At 41.3% G+C, this 18,917-nt stretch overlaps 1 protein-coding gene across 2 annotated transcripts in view; it reads left to right on the forward strand.

Annotated features, from left to right (window-relative positions):
* The window catches only part of ZNF516 (zinc finger protein 516), a 105,112-nt gene extending 86,583 nt beyond the window's left edge, over window positions 1-18,529 (forward strand). The window contains exons 3-6 of one of the 2 annotated variants that reach the window (XM_084508996.1): window positions 321-1,808; window positions 7,650-7,754; window positions 8,663-8,730; window positions 15,559-18,529. In XM_084508996.1, coding sequence (XP_084365122.1) covers window positions 321-1,808; window positions 7,650-7,754; window positions 8,663-8,730; window positions 15,559-15,618 — 1,721 coding nt within the window. In that variant the 3' untranslated portion in view covers window positions 15,619-18,529. Of the gene's footprint in view, window positions 1-320; window positions 1,809-7,649; window positions 7,755-8,662; window positions 8,731-15,089; window positions 15,524-15,558 lie in introns of those variants that run through there. The other variant, XM_084508997.1, reaches the window with a different exon arrangement.
* The last annotated feature ends 388 nt before the right edge of the window (window positions 18,530-18,917 follow it).

The following is an 18,917-nucleotide window of genomic DNA, read 5'->3' on the forward strand; positions in this document are numbered from 1 at the left end:
TGGCTGCATATTTGTTTATCTTTCTCACAGTCCCAGAATTTTAACATGGGTATATTATTGAATTGTTCTTTCTTCAAAATGTCATGAACATTTGAGAGTTTATCCAGACTTTGCGGTGATCTTTAAAAATAAATTGAACTGTTGTGTCTTATTCTGTGATTTTCTTGCTCGTACAGTACATTTAGTTTGTAGTATGTCATTACAATACTAATACGAAAGTATTTTTTCCATCTATTGTACAGTATTCTTGAATTTTATTTTGTCTGTTGTGCTTCTTTTTACACAAAATGACAGTTATGTTTTTGGTTTGTCCCATTCAGATGAAAAGCCATACCACTGCAATTTTTCTGAAGAGGAAACCCCTATGGTAACATCTCAGCTGGAGGAAATTCCGAAGCTGGGAAGCCGCAATGCCAGAGAAAACGAGGCCAGTGAATCTAAGCCAGAGATTCCAGCTTTGGTGTCAGCACTGGAGAGTGTCATCAAGGAGCCCTTTTCGAAATACCACGATCTGAAAGGTTCTGTAGACATAAAGATGCCAGCATTTCACCACAGCCAAGGGCTTTCTTGCTCCAGTCACTTTGCTGGCTTTGTTTCGGGTGTGGGCCAGACATCTTCAAACATGGTCATGGACTTGAAAACGTCACTTGAAGTGCAAGCTAGTCGCTCTAGAGAAAATTTGCTAGACTTACACAGGGAGCATCCTCTAATAGAAAAAGGTGCTGAAGCTCACGAGGCAGCTCCACTTGATTTGAGTGAAAAATCAACAAGGGATAATTCATGCAATAAAAATTTGAATACATCCTTGCAGGCTGCTTTAATTATCTACCCGTGTCCTTTCTGCAGTCACAAGACCTACTACCCCGAAGTCCTGTGGATGCACAAAAGAGTTTTGCACAAAATCAGCTGTAACTCAATGGTCCCCCCTTGGGTTCAACAGAATGGATTCAAGAGTATTAAAAACAACCTGGTTTTTCTGGCAAGGAGTGGGCGTACCGGCCCCCCTCCTGTTCTCGGTGGTAAGGAATGCCAGCCTTTGCCTGTTGCCAGATTTACGCGCACTCAAGTGCCAAGTGCATTGCCAGGGTCCAAAAGCAGCTCTCTTCCTGTTGGGATGACTGCAAAGTCTGGGAGTATGCATCAGTCAAAGGACAGCCATGCGTTCGGCCACTGTGGTCCACGCTTATCAGGTCTTGATGGGTACAGACAGCCCAAATTAAACCATTCCCAGGAGCAATACAGCATAGCAGCACAACAGCCTCCGCTGAAAAATAAATATGAAGCAAATTCCAAACTTATGCAAATGGGAGCCTATAGCAGAAGTGTAACGCCTACTCAGACAGTCATATCCAGGCCTAGCACACAGTCCAGCAACAGTAAACAGGTGGAAAAGTATGTGGTTCCCCAGGGAAGTACTGGTTTTGTTCCTTCAGGTAAGCACTGTACGTCTGATCCTGTGAAGGCCAAATTCAACCCACCACCACAGTATCATCCCCTGTGCAAAAGTGAGCAGTACACTAAACACGAAGAGCCATCGGTGCCTCAGAGGGAGTCTCACATAAAGGCTGGGAACGAGATGAGGACATTGGCAAACTGCACAGCCGTGGCACGAGCAAGTCCACTGATGCAGCCTCAGCCCAGCGCAGCAGGAATTTCTTCAGCTTTACACTCCAGTAAACAGGATCCGGGATCAGATGGGCATGAGAAACGTTTGGACATTTTAAATATCTTTAAAACATACATTCCAAAGGACCTCGCTTCGTTGTACCAAACCTGTGGTGCCAATAGCCCTGTCCTGGATCACACAGGTAAGATTTCATAAGCCCTTCCACAGCTGGGGATGTGGTTTGCGTGCTCCTTCTTCATTTTGAGCCACAGCACGTTGTTTTGCAGCTTTCTCCTTCTCCTTTTAGCTGTTGGGATTATAAATTCATTGTTCTATCATTTCTGGATAGGCTTGAATAGACTTGTTTACCGATCTTTAACATTGCAGCATCCCCCCTCATGCACTGTGTGACATTTCTGTCACAGGTTAAATGTAGTTGGTTCCACCTGGAGTATTCCTGTTGCTTCGTCCCCTCCCTTCAAGCAGGCTAGAGTTACACAGATGTGCTGTCACACTATGATCCCACTGATATGCCGGTGCTGGCAAACATCATAATCTTTTTGCTTCGGGCAAAATAAACATCCTCTGGGGCTTATCTGTGATGTTATTTTGGAGGTTTTGTTCAATTTTGTCTGCAAACAAGTCTTCCAACAACAGAGAGGTAATCACTTGTCAGTGTCCTTTGTCTTTTTTTCACAGAAGTCTTAAGATCTCCTTGTCCATATCAAAAAATACTATAGTATTTTTCAAATGATTCTTTTGATCTATTTGTATGTTTATAATTAAAAAGAAGTATAGCTGAATATGTGCCTGCTAATTCACATAAGCTGGAAAGGCTGCTGTTCAAATAACCAGTTTAAAGTTTAGGGACTGAAAAAGTACTGCCACATTTAAAAAAATAAAAGGGGGGTGGAAAAGAAACCTGTGCATTTGCATTTGAAACCATACTCTTCTGACTATCTGCCAAAATTATTTTGCCTCAGTGGAAATTGAAAAATCACACTGATTTATTACTCTTGAGGTGGGTGTGTGGGGGTGGAGAACAGGAACCACAGTCCCTGCTTTTGCCTTTTGTAAATCATCCCAATTTTAAGCACTTCTGTTAGTAGAAGCTGTGCAAGAACTGACTTTCACATACAAAAAGTACTTGTTTCTCACCTTTACTCCTACAACTGGAAATGGCTAGTATGCTCACCTGACATAATGCTCTCTATTTCATCAAAGAAGTGTGTGAAATGGAGCCTGTGACCCCACTTTGTAAGGGGGATGACAGGACGTTCAGAAGCTAACAGCTGAAGTTGTGGTCTAGGTCCCAGAAGGTGTATGCAAGTCGATTGCTCTGGCAGCTGTGAGGCATGAAAGGAGCCATGATGTTCAGTCAGGTCTTTGTGAAAGGTCTTTTGGAGAAGACAGAGGCAAAATCTGTCTGAAATAGCCCATGAGGTGTACCTTTCAGCCACTCTGTTGCACTGGTAATCAGGTAAACAATACTGCTGCATAGGAGATGACTTTTATTACTATTGAACAGATCATTCAGCAGGTGGTTAGAGGCCATGTAATTACTGTAACTGTCATGAAGCTTTTGGGTTTTGTTAAGGAAGCAGAGAAGGACTTTCTCGGTTGCTAAATACGCAGGGTCAGCGTTCTTGGGTACAGACTGCAGCTGACTTCCCTTTGCCATCACAGGGTGCAGGAATGTTGTCTTCCTGCTCTAAATACTGGTTAATTATTCTACCATCAACTTGGGGTACCTTAATGTGGGTGAACTCCCTGATGTTACTTAAGACTCTAACATGTCAACCTGCTCAGTGAAATCTTACTGATCCAGTGAGCTCCTAGCCTTGTTAAGAGGAATAGAGAGAAACATTAACAGCCACGAACTGGAAGCTGACTCAAGTGAATGCAGACAATAGAAAACCCACGTGGAACACTAGGGCAGGATTTACAAAGAGGTCTCCATTTACCTGTTTTGTTTTTTTTATTTTTTTTTTTTAGAGGGATTTTATTGCCAAAATGTTTTTTCTGGGCAGTGATTTCCAGAGACACTTTAACTGGAAGTTATTTAGTGCCTATCTCTGCTTTGAAGTCTCTTCTTTCATTCTTAGTGTTTTATAGCAATCAAGTTTTCAGAACTTTAAACTTTTTTTTTTTTTTTTTTAATGTAGCTTGTCTTCATTTTATATACAACTTCCAGGTTGTTGATGGTTCTTCAAACCAATTGGCATGATGGCTGTTTTTCATAGCACTAAAATAAAAAGCTGCTGCAGGCAAAAGGAACAAGATCCTACCAACTGCAAATAGAGGAAGCTAAATGAACCTTGTCTGAAATAACACATGGTCCTAGACTGAGCCCTCTGTCAGTATGCATCATACAATTAAGTCTTCATATGGCAATGTGAATAGGGCAATCATGACATAAACGACAACCAGAAATCCTACTTAGATATGCTATTTGTCACATGCTTTTTCCCACTTGAATGTTCCTGATAAACTTTACTAGGGTGTTTGGTGCTAATCTACCCACATCTTGGATGATATTAGAACATTTTAGTGCGTGGTTGTGCAGGGTATAACTTCCTTTATATTGTCTGGGTTTATATCTGGGATCCTTCTTTTTACATTTGTGTTTATTCCAGCATGCCCTTGGAAAGTTGTACGTGCTGTTGTGATGCAGCTGCAAACACAAAGCTTTCTGCACTTAGGCTAGGTTCGTTTCACACTGCCCAAACTTCCCAAATGTTGCAGGGCAAATCTCATTGTTAGACATAATAGTTATTTATTTTGCTCATGGTATTTATATGAATTGCGGTATTAGGAAAGGATGGGTTATGGTAGCAGATGCACTCTTTTCCTGGGGCTCCTTTGAGGCCAACTTCGAGTCTTGTTTTCACAAGAGCCCCCATTCAGGTGGTCACCTCCAGCTGCCTAGATTTGCCAGCACCTGCAGTCATCCACCCTCTTTTGTTCACCCCATTGTGATCTGAGTAATGGCTCAGGGGGGCATTACCTTGCAACAGTAACGCCCATAGCACAAAGCCTTCAAATCAAAATCAAAAGCCTTACAGGCTCCTTCAAAAATACAACAATGGCAAATGTACCTGGAAGCTATCCATTTTCTTCTACCTATTTTTTTTTAAACAACTGCCATAACATCAGTGCCAGGGATGGGTTGGATGAAAGTGCTAATCCATTCTCCTTGGCATTTGTATGCTTTTAGCTTACCACAGTGATTCTCAGCCTTCCCTCCTCAAAGCACAAGATGCGGGTGGGAACAACGCTTCCACAGAGGCCATGAGATCAGACCTACAATGACTGCTGGGACAACTTTGGGTCTTGGTTCAGAGCCTGCTATTAATGCAAGTGTCTCTAGGGCCTGGCTCGAGGCTTCCCCATCTCCATGGTGCTCCTGGGGCTGAGGTGTGCAGGTTCCATAGCTGGAGGATCAAGGTCCTGTGATTCTGAGCTGTGCTCGCTAGGGCATATGAGCAGCATGTGTGGATGGAGCAGGAAATAAGCCTCACTATATCTGAAGGCCTCTGGGCTCTTGTGGTGGTTGTTCATGTTGTAAACAACAGGATAGGATGGTTCTGGCTGTCTTTGGTATCAGAAAAGCCATTTCCTGCTTCCCAGAGTGCATAGCATCACCAAAAAAAAAAAAAAAAAAAAAGAGTGTATTGGTTGATAGTCAGATGAATATGAGCCAGCGGTGTGCTCAGGTGGCCAAGAAGGCCAACAGCATCCTGGCTTGTATAAGGAACAGTGTAGCCAGCAGGTCTACGGAAGTGATTGTCCCCCTGTACTCGGCTCTGGTGAGGCTGTACCTCAAGTATTGTGTTCAGTTTTGGGCCCCTCACTACACGAAGGACATTGAGGTGCTTGAGCAAGTCCAGAGAAGGGCGATGAAGCTGGTGAGGGGTCTGGAGAACAAGTCTTACGAGGAGCGGCTGAGGGAGCTGGGATTGTTCAGCCTAGAGAAGAGGAGGCTGAGGGGCGACCTTACTGCTCTCTATAGGCACATTAAAGGAGGCTGTAACGAGGTGGGGGTTGGTCTATTCTCCCATCTGCCTGGTGACAGGATGAGGGGGAACGGGCTAAACTTGCACCAGGGGTTGGATATTAGGAAAAACTTCTTTACCAAAAGGGTTGTTAGGCATTGGAATGGGCTGCCCAGGGAAGTGGTGGAGTCACCATCCCTGAAGGTCTTGAAAATACATTTAGATGTAGAGCTTAGTGATATGGTTTAGTGGAGGACTGGTTAGTGTTAGGTAAGAGGTTGGACTAGGTGATCTTGGAGGTCTCTTGCAACCGTCTGTGATTCTGAGGCCTGGGGTATGAAGGGGTTCAGGGCTTCCCCTGGGCCTGGGCTCTACTGGCAGCCTCCTGGGCTCTCCTGACAGCAGAGCCTGGGCTGTCTCTACAGGCCACTGCTTGGGGCAGCAAGCCAGCAAGGGCTGCTTCTGGTCCTTCCATGCACTTCGTTTAGCTTTGGTCTCGAGCTTGAAGCTATAGCTCTGGCCAGTGGAGGGGAAATGTTGGTAACATAAGAGGAAATCCGCTTTAACCTTTTCTCCCACACGAGGCAAATCTGTCTCATTACTGTGAAGCTCTCATTGAACTTGATGTGCGTGTGTGTGTGTGTGATGTGGATTTGGCCCTAAATAATCACGATCTTGTATTTGAGTGCCAGGAACTTGTTGGAGATGAATGTTCAGTTATATAATATAGGCTGTGCTGCCATCTACAGGAGGTGCTGTTATGAAATGTTATGAAATGAGAAATCAGCTGTAGGTTTTTAATGTTTTTAATGTTTTTTTTTTTTTTTTTTTTTTTTTTTTAGCCAGACTTTTCTTCGCAGTCTATATTGTGGTAAAAATCATAGGACACTTGGTGCCATACAAGCAGAGGAAGTGGTAGCCCATCTCATTTTCCATTCCTTTTGAGGTACAGATGTCTGTATTTTGGACGAGCCCTCTGGCATGCTGCCCTTGATTTTCAATCATTTTTCTTTTTTTTTTTTTCTTGACACGTTTTTGTTCACAATTTTATTCATTTAAAATGCTATAATGGGAGAAAAAAAAAAAAAAAAGATCGAAAAGCTGAAACTTCACTTCCGCTGACAACCCCCTGAGAATTTCTTTAAAAGCCAAAGTACTCCAGTGGCAAATGAAAACATCAACTCTTCCCTTCTGAGGAGGGTGTTTTTACCAAAATAGAAAAGATGATGTTCAGCCATATTATTTTTTTTAAAAAAGGCCCAATAAAAGTCAAATGTGTCTTTTTTGATCAGCAGCAAAAAGACAAAGACCAGCCCTTTAAGTCAGATACTGTAAACTGACCTTTGGAGAAAAAGGAGAGGTTTGAGTGGTTTTCCACAAATGCTAATGGCCTAGAAAACATGTTTACCGAGGGCTGGAGGAAGGCTGCTGTGCCGCGACTAGCTCAAAATGTCCGGAATGACACTTTCATTCACAGATGTCTTTCGTCTGTGCCTCCAAGCTCCGGGGTCAAAGCAGCACCGGCAGGCAGGTAGGCAGGGGCTAAAGGTTTGATCAGTTTGTGATGGCTCCACTCACTCTGCATTTGTCTCTGAGGTATTGCCGCCCGGGGGGGACAGTCGGGCTCTGGTCCTACTCACTTCCTATTATCCATGTGACTTGTCTCCGCCACGCTGGAGTCACTTTGATTTGCCTGATGTACTGCTTGACAAAGCTGGGTGATGGCTGAAAAGTGGATCCAGCTGCTCTGAAAAGCGCACACCTGACATGCCAGTCCTGGTGCGGGCACATCATGGGGAGCATTTTTTAATTCAATGTAATTTATGCATTCTTGCAGTCCTGTGTGTGCCTGGCCTGTCAGCCAGTGCCTAGATGAAGGCTGACAGTTGTCATCCAGGGCCTGAAGGTAGCCTCACATAATGACACATTAGACATACTAATGATGTTTTCTTCTGGCATAATGTTTTCTTCTCAACTTTCCTCTCTCCTCTCCCCACCACCCCCTCCCTTCCTCCCTCTCTCCCTCCCTTCCTCCCTATCAACTACAGGGATGCTTAGGACACAAACACGCCAAGGAGACTGCGTCTGCAGGGAATGTGGAAAATGCTTTAACCAACCCAGTCACCTCAGGACTCATCAGAGGTCCCATACAGGTATATTTTCACACTTGCTCTTGCTTTCTCCCTTTCCTGTTTGCCTTCTTTCAGATCCAGCTGACAAAATGCCAAGAATTACGTTTCACGTACCACGTTAACCTCAGTAATTCCAATACCTAAATCTAATACGCAGGTTTTTTATTTTTACGACTATTGCTCTTGTTCTCCGGATATTGCTTACCTGATCCCTGCCCGAACTCCATAAAATTGCAATGCATTTAAGATAAGTCTGTTTGCAAATGTTTTATTTTAATTAGAGAGTAGGGTACTCAGAAATGAATATGCTAATGAATTCTGTTGCCACCAGCACAAATTGAAATCAAAGTACCCCTTTCAGCAGAACATAAGGCTTTGTTTTGCCTCATCATTGCTGTTGACAGGACCGTTTTTGCAGGAAACGAGATTTTCCTCAGACCGGTCGGTCAGTCCTAAAATCAGAAATCCCTACCAGCCGTTTTTAACCTGGCACAGTCTGTTGTTGAGACTGGGGGAGGCGAAAGCCACCAGTGTCGTTACCTCCTGAGCATTGCACGAGACAGTGAGACTAGCGGGCTCTTTCTGAGAAGTGTGAATGATGCATACATAAGCCAGTCTGATGCAAAATGACAGAGGCCAAATGGTAAGTAATGCAAGAAGAGGGTCCCTTTACACATAGACTGATAATTAATGTTGTCAGTGATTGCTTTCTTCAGCGCTGAAGTCTGAATTAAAAAGGGCAGTGGCCCTAGGCTGCCATTAGCACACTCTCTTACAGTAAGTGTTACGGTAAATTGGTATTTTCCGGCCACAGGCTAGTAGCTGGTGTCTTTTTTTGAACGTGGTTAATCTGTAATGGTCTCAAATAATGTACACACACTAACGAAGCTTGAATGTTCATCTGTTAACAAGCCCCCTTGTTCCCACAGTGGTGTTTGAGTCTAATGGACTCCGAGGTACTGAAGTTCACACCACCTCCGCAGATGCCCCAAAACAAGTATGTTTTACAATTAATTGGATGTTTGGTTTTTAATGTGGTAGCTGGGGATACGTTGCACAGTGATACTTATCAGTAAAGTACTGACTGTTTTATAACATGTATAAATAATAATGGTGTTGCTTGATATTTAGCTCTTAAATTTTTTAAGCATTTTATCAAAGTCTGTTATATAGAGTCAGTTAATTGTAGACCAGGTAGTTAGTGTTTAATTAAACATGTTACTGACTTACTGGGGAGTGGGTGGGATAGATAACACTAATGCACAATGATATGTAGTAGTGAGACGGGATTTAAATAATTCCTACAAATAGTTTGCTTTTACAACTAATACGTTTTCTGCTGCAGCAATGCAATTAATGCTTAGTCTGTATTTTTCTGAAGAGTCTTTATACCATAATATCCAGTATCTAGTCTCTGAAAGGCTCATCTTCCAGTTCCTGTGGACTTTGCAAGTTACTGCACTTTCCTCTTTCTAGACTAGTGTTTCCTGTCTTAACAAACACTTCTCAGCACTCTGAATTATACATGACACAGCTCTTATGTAGAAAACCATTAAACTGAAATTTCATATATCCTGTGTCTTTGGAGACCACTGTCACACCTAGGAAGGTGGACCTTCCTACTCCATCTTCAAGCTTGGCAGGTGGGTTTCAGGGCATATCTTCTCATGGGCAATTTTCTTTCATATCAGAGCTGCCTCCAGCATCATTCACTCCTGCTTTCATCCACATTTTTAGTATAATTTTTACCACAAAGAAGTTCTACGTACTGCCCTCCCATATCTTACTAAGCAATTGCAGATATTTTTTGCTGTGCTTAAAGAATGTAGCTCAATATCAGTCCTACCTTCATAAAGTTTAGGAACCTTTTCTACTTATTCAGTAAGCATCCTCACCATGTTGCTTAGTTCACGTGCTGCACCCTTTGTGGAGACCCTTGGCATCTTCTCCGTTGTGCTTGCTTCGTTTTGCCCTGGAGGCTACTCTGGGAATTCATCCCCTGCCGCAGGAATTATCTGACCTGCCATTAGGCTGTAGGAGTGGCCAACAACTCTCCTCATAAAGTTTTCAAGACGACATAGCACTTCATGTTGTTCTGGGTGGTATTTCTTTTGGTTTTATGGGACAGTAGCAGCAAAATTCTGCTCTAGGGGGAGAACTAGATGAAAAATGCTCTCTTTAATGTTTACCTAACCAAATTGTGCAAGGACATCCCTCTTAGGAAAAGTATATGCCAGGGAGATAAGCTGCAGCTCTGCAAACTAGCTCAACTCTTCTTTGTTTCTCATCCTTTTAATGATCTAGATTTAATAAACCTAAGCACCTTGAAAACGCTCTTTCATCTTTTCATGCTCACAGTTTATCTCATATGTAGTTGAAATTGAATTGTGAAGGCAGTGTTTTGTTTTTCTTTTTGGTTGGTTGGTTGTGGTGTTTTGTTTTTTTTTTTTCTCTAAAAGGCAACGTAAGGTCAAAGTTGGAAATACAGTTCTGAAAACTTCTGAAGTGGTCATTTCTACCCAAAAAAGAACTGTGGCAGCTCATCTGGACTCTTTTTGTAATTTGGGTTGTATTACTGCACAATAAATTTACTCATAATCTTGTCTTTGTAAACTGCTGCCACACCACAATTTATTGACTAACTTCTTCCACAGCAAATGTAGTTTGCTGTTGCAGACAACAGTCCATGTCAATCTGTCTTCAAAGTATTTGATTAAATTACAGCATCTTTCAATACAGCAGAATACTGGGTAGAGGTTAGGCTCATGAATCGTTTTGTCTCTTCCCAATCAGTATTTCTCCCACAGAGGCTGTAGCATGATCGCTTTTCCAGGAGATATCTTCCTTTCTTTTGTCTTATTTGTTCTTCAGTATCAGCCTGTGTCTCAGTTTGTCGGTGTCTGTGTCAGTTAGGATTATTCAGTTGTCTGCTGTTTTCCTTGTTCTCATCGCAAGCAGGCTTTGCACTCCCCCAGAAGCCTCCACCTGCACAGTCCCTGGGTTTTAGCAAGGGAATTCGTTCATTTCTACCTGCAGCTGCAGGGACCTTTAGAAGCACAGAGAGTAGCTCTCGCACCAAGAACAATGCCTGCAGCGCTCTGGAAACATTACTATTTCCCACTTTAAACATTGTCACTCTGTGTCTTCATTTCATTTTAATTGGGGACAGATCTATTCTTGAGAGTTTACAGTGTAAAGTCAGTTCAAGTTACAGAAGTGCCATGCACATGCTCTGAGCGAGAAACAATAGTTAGCACGTACAGTAGCTTTAGGATGATTTTTTTTTTTTTAATGTTAAGTGGAAACGATTCACTTTACATAATGTTTCCTCCTCACAGGTGAAATATCTTCCCTGGAGTAGTCAGCTAAAGAGTGAAAATATTAACATTAGTATTTTGCAGTTCCCCCATTCCCTTCAGTAGTCATGGAAGATCATCTCTAAAGGTTTCCTTTATAAAAGAAGGTTACGTAGGGCTTTTAAAATTCCCCAGCATAGTAGCTTACAATGGTGCTGCATTATATAGCAGTTTTCTCACAGAATAATTTTAATTCCGCATGTTAAAAATAGGGTCCGCAGCCAGGCTTTTTCAAAAATGAGACAGCTAAATCTATATTTAGGTGTCCAAATAGGAAACCTACTTTAGGGTAATGAACTGCTAACAGGAGATGCAGGTGTGCAGCAGCACTGCAAAGTAGGCCACCTATAGGGGTGTGTAAAGAATTCCATACACACCCCATTTTGATAATATTAGCATTAGGCTACATTTCATGCTTTGGCATTAACACCAATAAAATAAATACCGTATTTCCTATGTTTTGTTTATACTTCTTTCTTAACGCTATTTGCTGTGTTCTCTTCTACCTGAATGCTTAAAAAAATCCATCAAATGAATTTCTGTTGAACTCTAGAATATTTCTTAGTCTTCTTTATCTAAAGGTCAAAAAATGCTTATTATATACACCAAGTCAATACAATCTGTGCAAAGTCATGCAGATTCTCTTGAAATGCTGCCATATTAAACATACTGAATATTCTGAATATTCTTATAAATGCTAAATATCCCAATATATCCATAATTAAGCTTGCTTATCCACGATGAATATGTATCTTAATTTGGAATACACGAAGCAGCATCCAAAGACCTGATTTAGTAAGCATGAATTCCGGGAGCACACTCCAGTCGCTTGTACATAGCAAGACAAAAGCTGGCTCCCTCTCTGAAGGGCCCCTGCACCAGTGTGAATCTCAAAGGGGCTGTAGCTCTTGAAGCAAAGCTTTCCTAAACCTTGGGGTCATTTCAGAGGAACCGCCTGATTCTGTGATGTTGCAGCCAGTAGCCCAATTCCCAAGTGCACTCAGTGGCACAAGAATTGGTCTGTAGCCTGCTCATGCAAAATGGTAACAGCACTGGTGGCAGTTTCAAATGTGTATGCCTCATATTTAACCTCACCTATTGTATTTTTAAAAACATAAAAACATGGCCCACTTTAGAAATATCATCTATCAGTGACGTCAAAAAATATGCTCTAAAAATTTTAAAGGACAAGTAATTGGATTTTTCGAAGGCATAATTTACTGGTTAGCACCAAGAGCTCTGTCTAATTAAGAGCCTATATATATATGTATGTGAAGCATATTTACAGGGCTGGAGCCAAAGACATTCTAGTACGTCTGTACATCTGTAGTTCTCTCTACAGATTGACTTTTCATTCAAGAGAAGCAAGCAAAACCCCCCAAAACTCAAACCATTGCCCTCTGCAGAAAAGCATCCTTTTACTCATAGAAAATCAAGAAAAAGCTACCCGCTAGGGAAAAAAAGTGAACAGTTCGTATCATGGATATTTCTGGCTGAAGCTTTTCACATGCCAGAAGGCAGTGGATCTCCTTTTCTGTGAAAGAACTACAGACACTACAGTTTTGGAATGTAATTCGCAGAAAAGAGAGGTATGCAGCAGATCGTGAATCACAGGAGCATAACACCTTCATTGAGGAGTCCATGAGCTTTAGCTTTCTGTGCTATGACTGTTTAAAAACATTTCTTTTAGTACTCAATCTTGAGATAATGATGTGAGTAATCAGAATTTGGATGATAGACTGGAAGAAACCGTCAAGAAAAAAAAATCTGTGCTGCAAAGGGACCTGGGATCCTTTTGCTGGGGACACGTTACCTCCAGTGTGTTTCTAGTCCAGCTACAGTACAGCCCTGCTTGTAAAAAGGGAGAAAGGGAGGAGCAAAAAAGAAAAAAAGTTATTTAAGCCATTGGCTTGGTGTTTTTATTTGGATCTGAAATTTTGGCACTGTCTGTTAGAAGTCCTATTTATGACATTTGTTCATATGAAATGTCTTGTCCCAGTTCCTTGCAGAGTTTCTTCTAAAGATCATGATTAATAGTTCAGTCCTCATTATTGCAAATGTTATTTTTAAATAGTTATTCTGAGAACAAGAATTCCATTAATCAAAATAATAGATAATGAACAAATAAATGGCAACCTAATTTGTCTCGTTCATACATATGGAGATTATAATGCAAACAATCAAGGAATCATGGAGGCTGCAGTACTGGAATCTGAGTAATATGCATGTGTTAGCTATCCATCAGTTTCAGAGCATTATAGACAGGATTAGCAGCTGTAGGTCTTGTCCCTGCATTTTCCCCTTGCCAGCAAACTGGAAAGGTGTCCATGCTCCAAACTGATTATTGCAATTTATTTCAATGGCATGTCATGTGATCAGCTGTCTCCAATATATTAAAATGTGCACAGACTAATTTTTCTTTTTTGTAGTTAACTGGTGTGACGCCCTAGAATTCAAAATGAAAACAGCTTTTGGCATGGAAGCTATAGGTTTCATCTACCAAAAAGTTTTTTTGTGTGTTTTTTTTTCCCCTCTAAAATTCTGGAAGTGAAGAAAGCTTACTTTTTAAAATGGTAAATTTTTCACTTCAGGAAGAATTCAGTCCAGCCGTGTATCAGATGGTTCAAAAACTGATGTGCATGCGAGCATATCAAAGAACCAAAGATTTAGTGGTAGTGTTTGATCTGCTGGAAAACCTGCCCTTGGTCCCACTGTGAAAGGGGGAAACGGGGAGGAAACCTTTACTTCCTTGGATGCCTACAGGGTGAGCCACTGGGTAGACTTCTGCAGACATAAAGCCTCCTGCCCAGGGAAACATCCTTTGCTTCCACCCACCTGCAGCTTCCTCCGCTTTGGGGAGGCTATTTCTGGGAGGCTTTCTTTGTCCTCCTTTCACTGGTATTCTCCAGGCAGAAACCACACACTTGCATTTGCTAACTCTGTATTTCAACCAAGTGTTGAAGACTTCATCTCTCCCTCTCGCTAGCGCCACTGCAGGAAAAGCTGCCTCCCTGTGGAGGAGGAGGACTTCTCCGATGCCAAGATGGCCAATGGGGGAGATCCCCAGCCCCAGCCCCCTTTATGGATCCCTGTCGTGTGGAAAGAAGAAAAATCTTCCCTTTTACATGCCCCTGATGCTGCATGGTCTGTGGATGGGTGGTGGCCAGACCCACAGGGCAAGCCACCGCTACCAGCACCCCACAGGATAGCTGTCCCAAAGAACTCCCTGAATTACCCCTTTTTTTTGGGTCTTACCCAGGGAAACTAGGGCATGACGCCCGCCCCCCCTCCTCTCCACCCCCGGCTGGGAGGAAGCCTGCCGTGCTCCCCCGTGTATGGGGAGCTGGTTCGATATGAGATGTTTTAATGATGAATGCCTCCTCTCGGAATTGTGGCTCTGTCTCTCAGGCATGATGTAGCCGTGCAAAAATGTAAAGCATCTTTCTTAGTTTACTGCAGGAAATTCAGCATCCAACTAAGGAAGTTTTATCACATCTCTCATTCAGTTACTGTTTCCTACATTTCAAATATACTGCACTCTGTACAGCGGCTTTTTTTTTCTTTAATTTTGTTGCAAATCTTTCTGACTTAAACCAAACTTTGACTGGTAAATGTCATGAATCTCAGGCCAGGTTTAATTAGGAATTTTCTAAATCTATTAACAAAAGAGATGCACTTAATACATTATGTCAACCAGAGCTGGGCTTTCTTTAGCTATTTCTAGGGCTGCCATAAGCACAGCTTGAAACTTGCTTGGATTTTACATGGGTGCCGTATTTTATGTTGCATTAATTTAAAATGGTCTGTTTCACTTCATCAAGACTTTAGCTTAAGGATAATGCATTTATGTAAGATTAATCTTGCCATGTTGTTTTAGGATCAGGATTGTAAACTGCATTGTTCCGACAGTGATGTTCTAAATGTCATTTTAAAGCTTTTCTCAGGAGCTGCAGGCTCCCACTTATTCATGATGTTATCTTTAATTTCACTTGATTTTCAGAATATCCCTTCTATTTTTTCCACGTGGTAATTATTCATGAAAATTGGCTAAAAAACTAAAAGGAAGATGACGAGGGGAAGAGAAAGCCTTCTTAGCTTTTGACAGACCTGCACAAGAATTCAGTTTTCCTTCTCCAAGCGGCCTCTATGACCTCCAACTTCAGCCCATTTGAAACTCTGGTCTAGCTCTGAATCCCTCTTGGCTAGCACAAAATTCCTCCTTTAGGAGGCCTCCTTCCCTCCATGTCCTTAACTGTTTCTGTGTTGCTCCATCAGACGCTATCACTTGCTCTTCTGGTCCGTCAGAGACCTTGCAGGGGCCCAAACAAGCAAACACACGTGATGCTAATTTGAGGTAATGAGCGCCAGGAGGGCTTGCTGGACTCATTGTGAGTGGGAGCAGCGACGCAGGCGCGAAAAGGATAAGGCGAGGAGGTGAGAATGAGCTTTTTCCTCTCTCCTTCTTACAGGGGAGAGACCACATGAGCGCCGATGTCGCCCACACGCTGCCTCTTCGGAAGGGAACCTAGAGCCCTGGCGGAGGAGCCTGCACCCCGGCTGCCCTTCAACCGCAGCCCCTGCCCCGTGGGGCAGCCCCCCGCGATGCCGGCGTTGGAGCATCCCTGTGAAGCATCCCCTTGCTTGTCACCACCGTGTAGGATTGGGAACAGCGCTGCACTCCGCTAGGAGGGGGGTGCCGCCGCGCTGTTAATCATTTTAAAATAAATGAAGATGCTCCGTGAGATATATATAAATTGACGTACTAATCAGTCCCATGGTTCCTTATTTCCTTTATAATAAACAGTGGAGTTGGCAAGCACTGTGGCAGCACAAGGCATCTATATTAATCAAGAGAAGTTTGAGACACTGGAAAAATTAAACTTTATGTGATTTGGACAGCATGAAGAAGTTAAGCACTGTAACAAAAACCTCCCTGATGCTCACAATGACTATTTGATACATTTGAAAAACAGCAGTGGATTTGAGGGCTGGAGAAGTATTAATTAATGAAACTGCCACTGCCTGTCATGCTGAAAAGCAAATTAAAAAAGAGAGAGAGAGGAAGAAGGGGGGGTGCGGGGAAAAGGTGGCATTCGGTGCTGAGAAAGCAATGCTTGATGAAGGATTAAAGGGACTAAAGAGAAAGACCGTCACTCTGCAATGGTTTGTTTCATTACAGTTTGGGGACCACTTGCATTTCTAGTGCTCTTGTTCTTGACTGCGCACCATTAATAGTATGTGAATATGGAAATTGAAACACTTCCACAGAAAAGCTTCTATTCTGCTTTGGAAAAGAAAAGCTAGTTGAACACTAAGAAAAACAGGCTTCTGTGTTTTACTCTCAGGACCTTTTTTGTAACAGGGCTACTTTCTTCGACCTGATCACAAAGGAAGTCTTCATGTTAAAAAAATAAAAATTAAAAAAAAAACAAACAACAAGCGCTCAGCTGTCTAACACCGCTGATCTGTATGTTTCTAATGGAGAAGGTGGCATGGAGTATCTCGGCCCTGATGAAGGCACCGTAGGCTCCTGTGTTTTGTCCAGCAGGCCAGCTACTGGTCCTCCCTGGGCCTGGTGACGCTTCGAGAAGATGAATACCTTCTTTTGTGGTGGCAGGTTAATGTTCATATAATGTGTCATGTCTTGTATTTGGTGATCACTGGTGGTGTTAGGAAAAAAAAAAAAAAAAGAAAAAAAAAGCTTTATATACCTCTTCTACAGTAACTCTTTAACTGCAAGTTTTCGAGGTGGGGTTGTGGCACATAACAGGTTGTTAAACCATGCAGTGTAAGCAATTAAAAATGTATTCCACAGATATAAATATTTTCTTTTCTTATTGCTGTGACACTATGTGTGATGGTAATATTTCTGAGAGTTTCAGATTTTGCACATATAATTTTATGCATTATCAAAAGTTACTGCTGCCTTGAAAGAAAATGTTCTGTGAAAATTTTTGCAAAAGCTTTACTAGTTTTTTTTCTTTTTTTTTTTTAAATTGTAACATTTTGTAAAGGCAGGAAATGGATTAAAAAAAACCTAGCATGCTAAATATATTTTTCAAAAAAGCAATAATTTTACATGTACAGAAATGATGCTAACCTTTAATACAGGTGAGAGCAACAGTTTACTTAATACAATAATGGAATAGTGCTGTTTTTGTAGGGCTTCTGACACAAAGATTTGTTTAAAAAACAAAACAAAACAAAAAAACCTTAAAGCTTGATCTTTCTGTTCTAACAGTTCTGGTTGGGGGAGGGTCTTTTTTAAAACAATCTAGTCAGTAATTGGTTCTGGATACTACTTGTTACTTGTTTTTAATTACTTGACAGTTTTTGTTACTTTGCAACACTTGCAACAATGCAAATTAACTTTCTTATGTATTTTTTAACTAGTTTTTCCTTATACTATTACACCAGATGTATACCAGAGTTCTCTGTAAGTCTTGGTGTAGGTAGGAATGTCTGTGCAAATGCTTAAAAGTGACTGTAATTAACTGTTCTGTGAAGTTATTTCGAGGGAGGTCGCATAGACACATTCCATTGTACACCAAAAAAAAAAAAAAAAAGAGAGAAAAAAAAAGAAATATTTTGCTGTGTTGCTTAATGATTATCATTTTGGGTTTGCACTAGCTTTCTTTTTTTTTGTTTGTTTGTTTTTGTTTTTTTGTTGCTTTTCTGGATCATATTCTTCATGAGTGAGAGTTCAGAAATGCACAAAGCTAGTTGCTTAGCCTATTTGTTTGTGTTTTAGTTATTAAAAACTCTTGTGTACCCAAAATGGCACGAAAGTGTAGTGTACATTTGTAATCTCTCTTTCTTTTTCTTTTTCTTTTTTTTATTTTTTTCAAGCTGATACAGAAGATCTTAGTTAATATTTAGAGCCAAAAGCTTCTTTCTGGAGCTTTTCTTCCAAATATCTGACAGAGAAGCTAGTGCTGTCACTGCCATTACCAGGGTACTAATCAGCAAAGTTTACAATCATAATTTAGCTACACGAAGAACAACAGTAGGGAAAATCAGTTTAAATAATTATATGCTGTGTATAGCACAGAAATGAGATTTTCACTTAATTAAGCAAGAAATAAGAGTGGGTGGGAGAAAGCCAACCTTAAAGACCATCTGTTTTCAGAAATGAATCCCATGATTTCTTTTTTCTTCTTTATTGTTGTATTGTATTGATTTGTTATTTTAGTTAGGCCTTAGTATTTAAATTGAGTTGTGTTCCTTATTTATTTAGTCAATGGGCTTTGATCAGCTCCTTTAAACAACGTGATAAGTTTTTTTTTTTTTTGGCATGACACACTCCTGTAAAAGCCCTTTTATGACTGTTACAGGGACTTTCTACTACCTCTACCAATCTACTGTTTCTTCTTCTTAACAGGTTTTTATGGTGTTGCAAGTCTAATGTAACTTAGACAATAAAGGGTTTGATTACCTACACTGTAGATTCTCAGTGTATCTGCCATCTCTCTCTCTTTCTCTCTCACTCTCTCTCTGTTTTTGTGTGTTTCATTATAGCTAAAGTGCAGGTAAAAGAAAGAGCTCTTTGCAATAATGTTTTTCTATCCCATACGTCCTGCACTAACTGGAAGTTGAACTTGGAGAAACTTCTGTAGCTACCACATTGTCATAATTCTGTTTGCATTCCTGAAGTTCTTTCTGTCAAAAATATTATGAATAAATCGTTACATAGTGCAAAATGGAAAGCGAATGAGCCAAAACAGTTTTAGTTTTGTATTTGAAAACCACTTAAAGCACTTAGTGAAAAGACTAAGCATAAATTGCCACCCCCATACTCTAGAAGACTGCTTACATGCAAACAGCTAGT

The sequence above is a fragment of the Aythya ferina genome (genome assembly GCF_964211825.1).
Source record: "Aythya ferina genome assembly, chromosome: 2".
Taxonomy (NCBI): domain Eukaryota; kingdom Metazoa; phylum Chordata; class Aves; order Anseriformes; family Anatidae; genus Aythya; species Aythya ferina.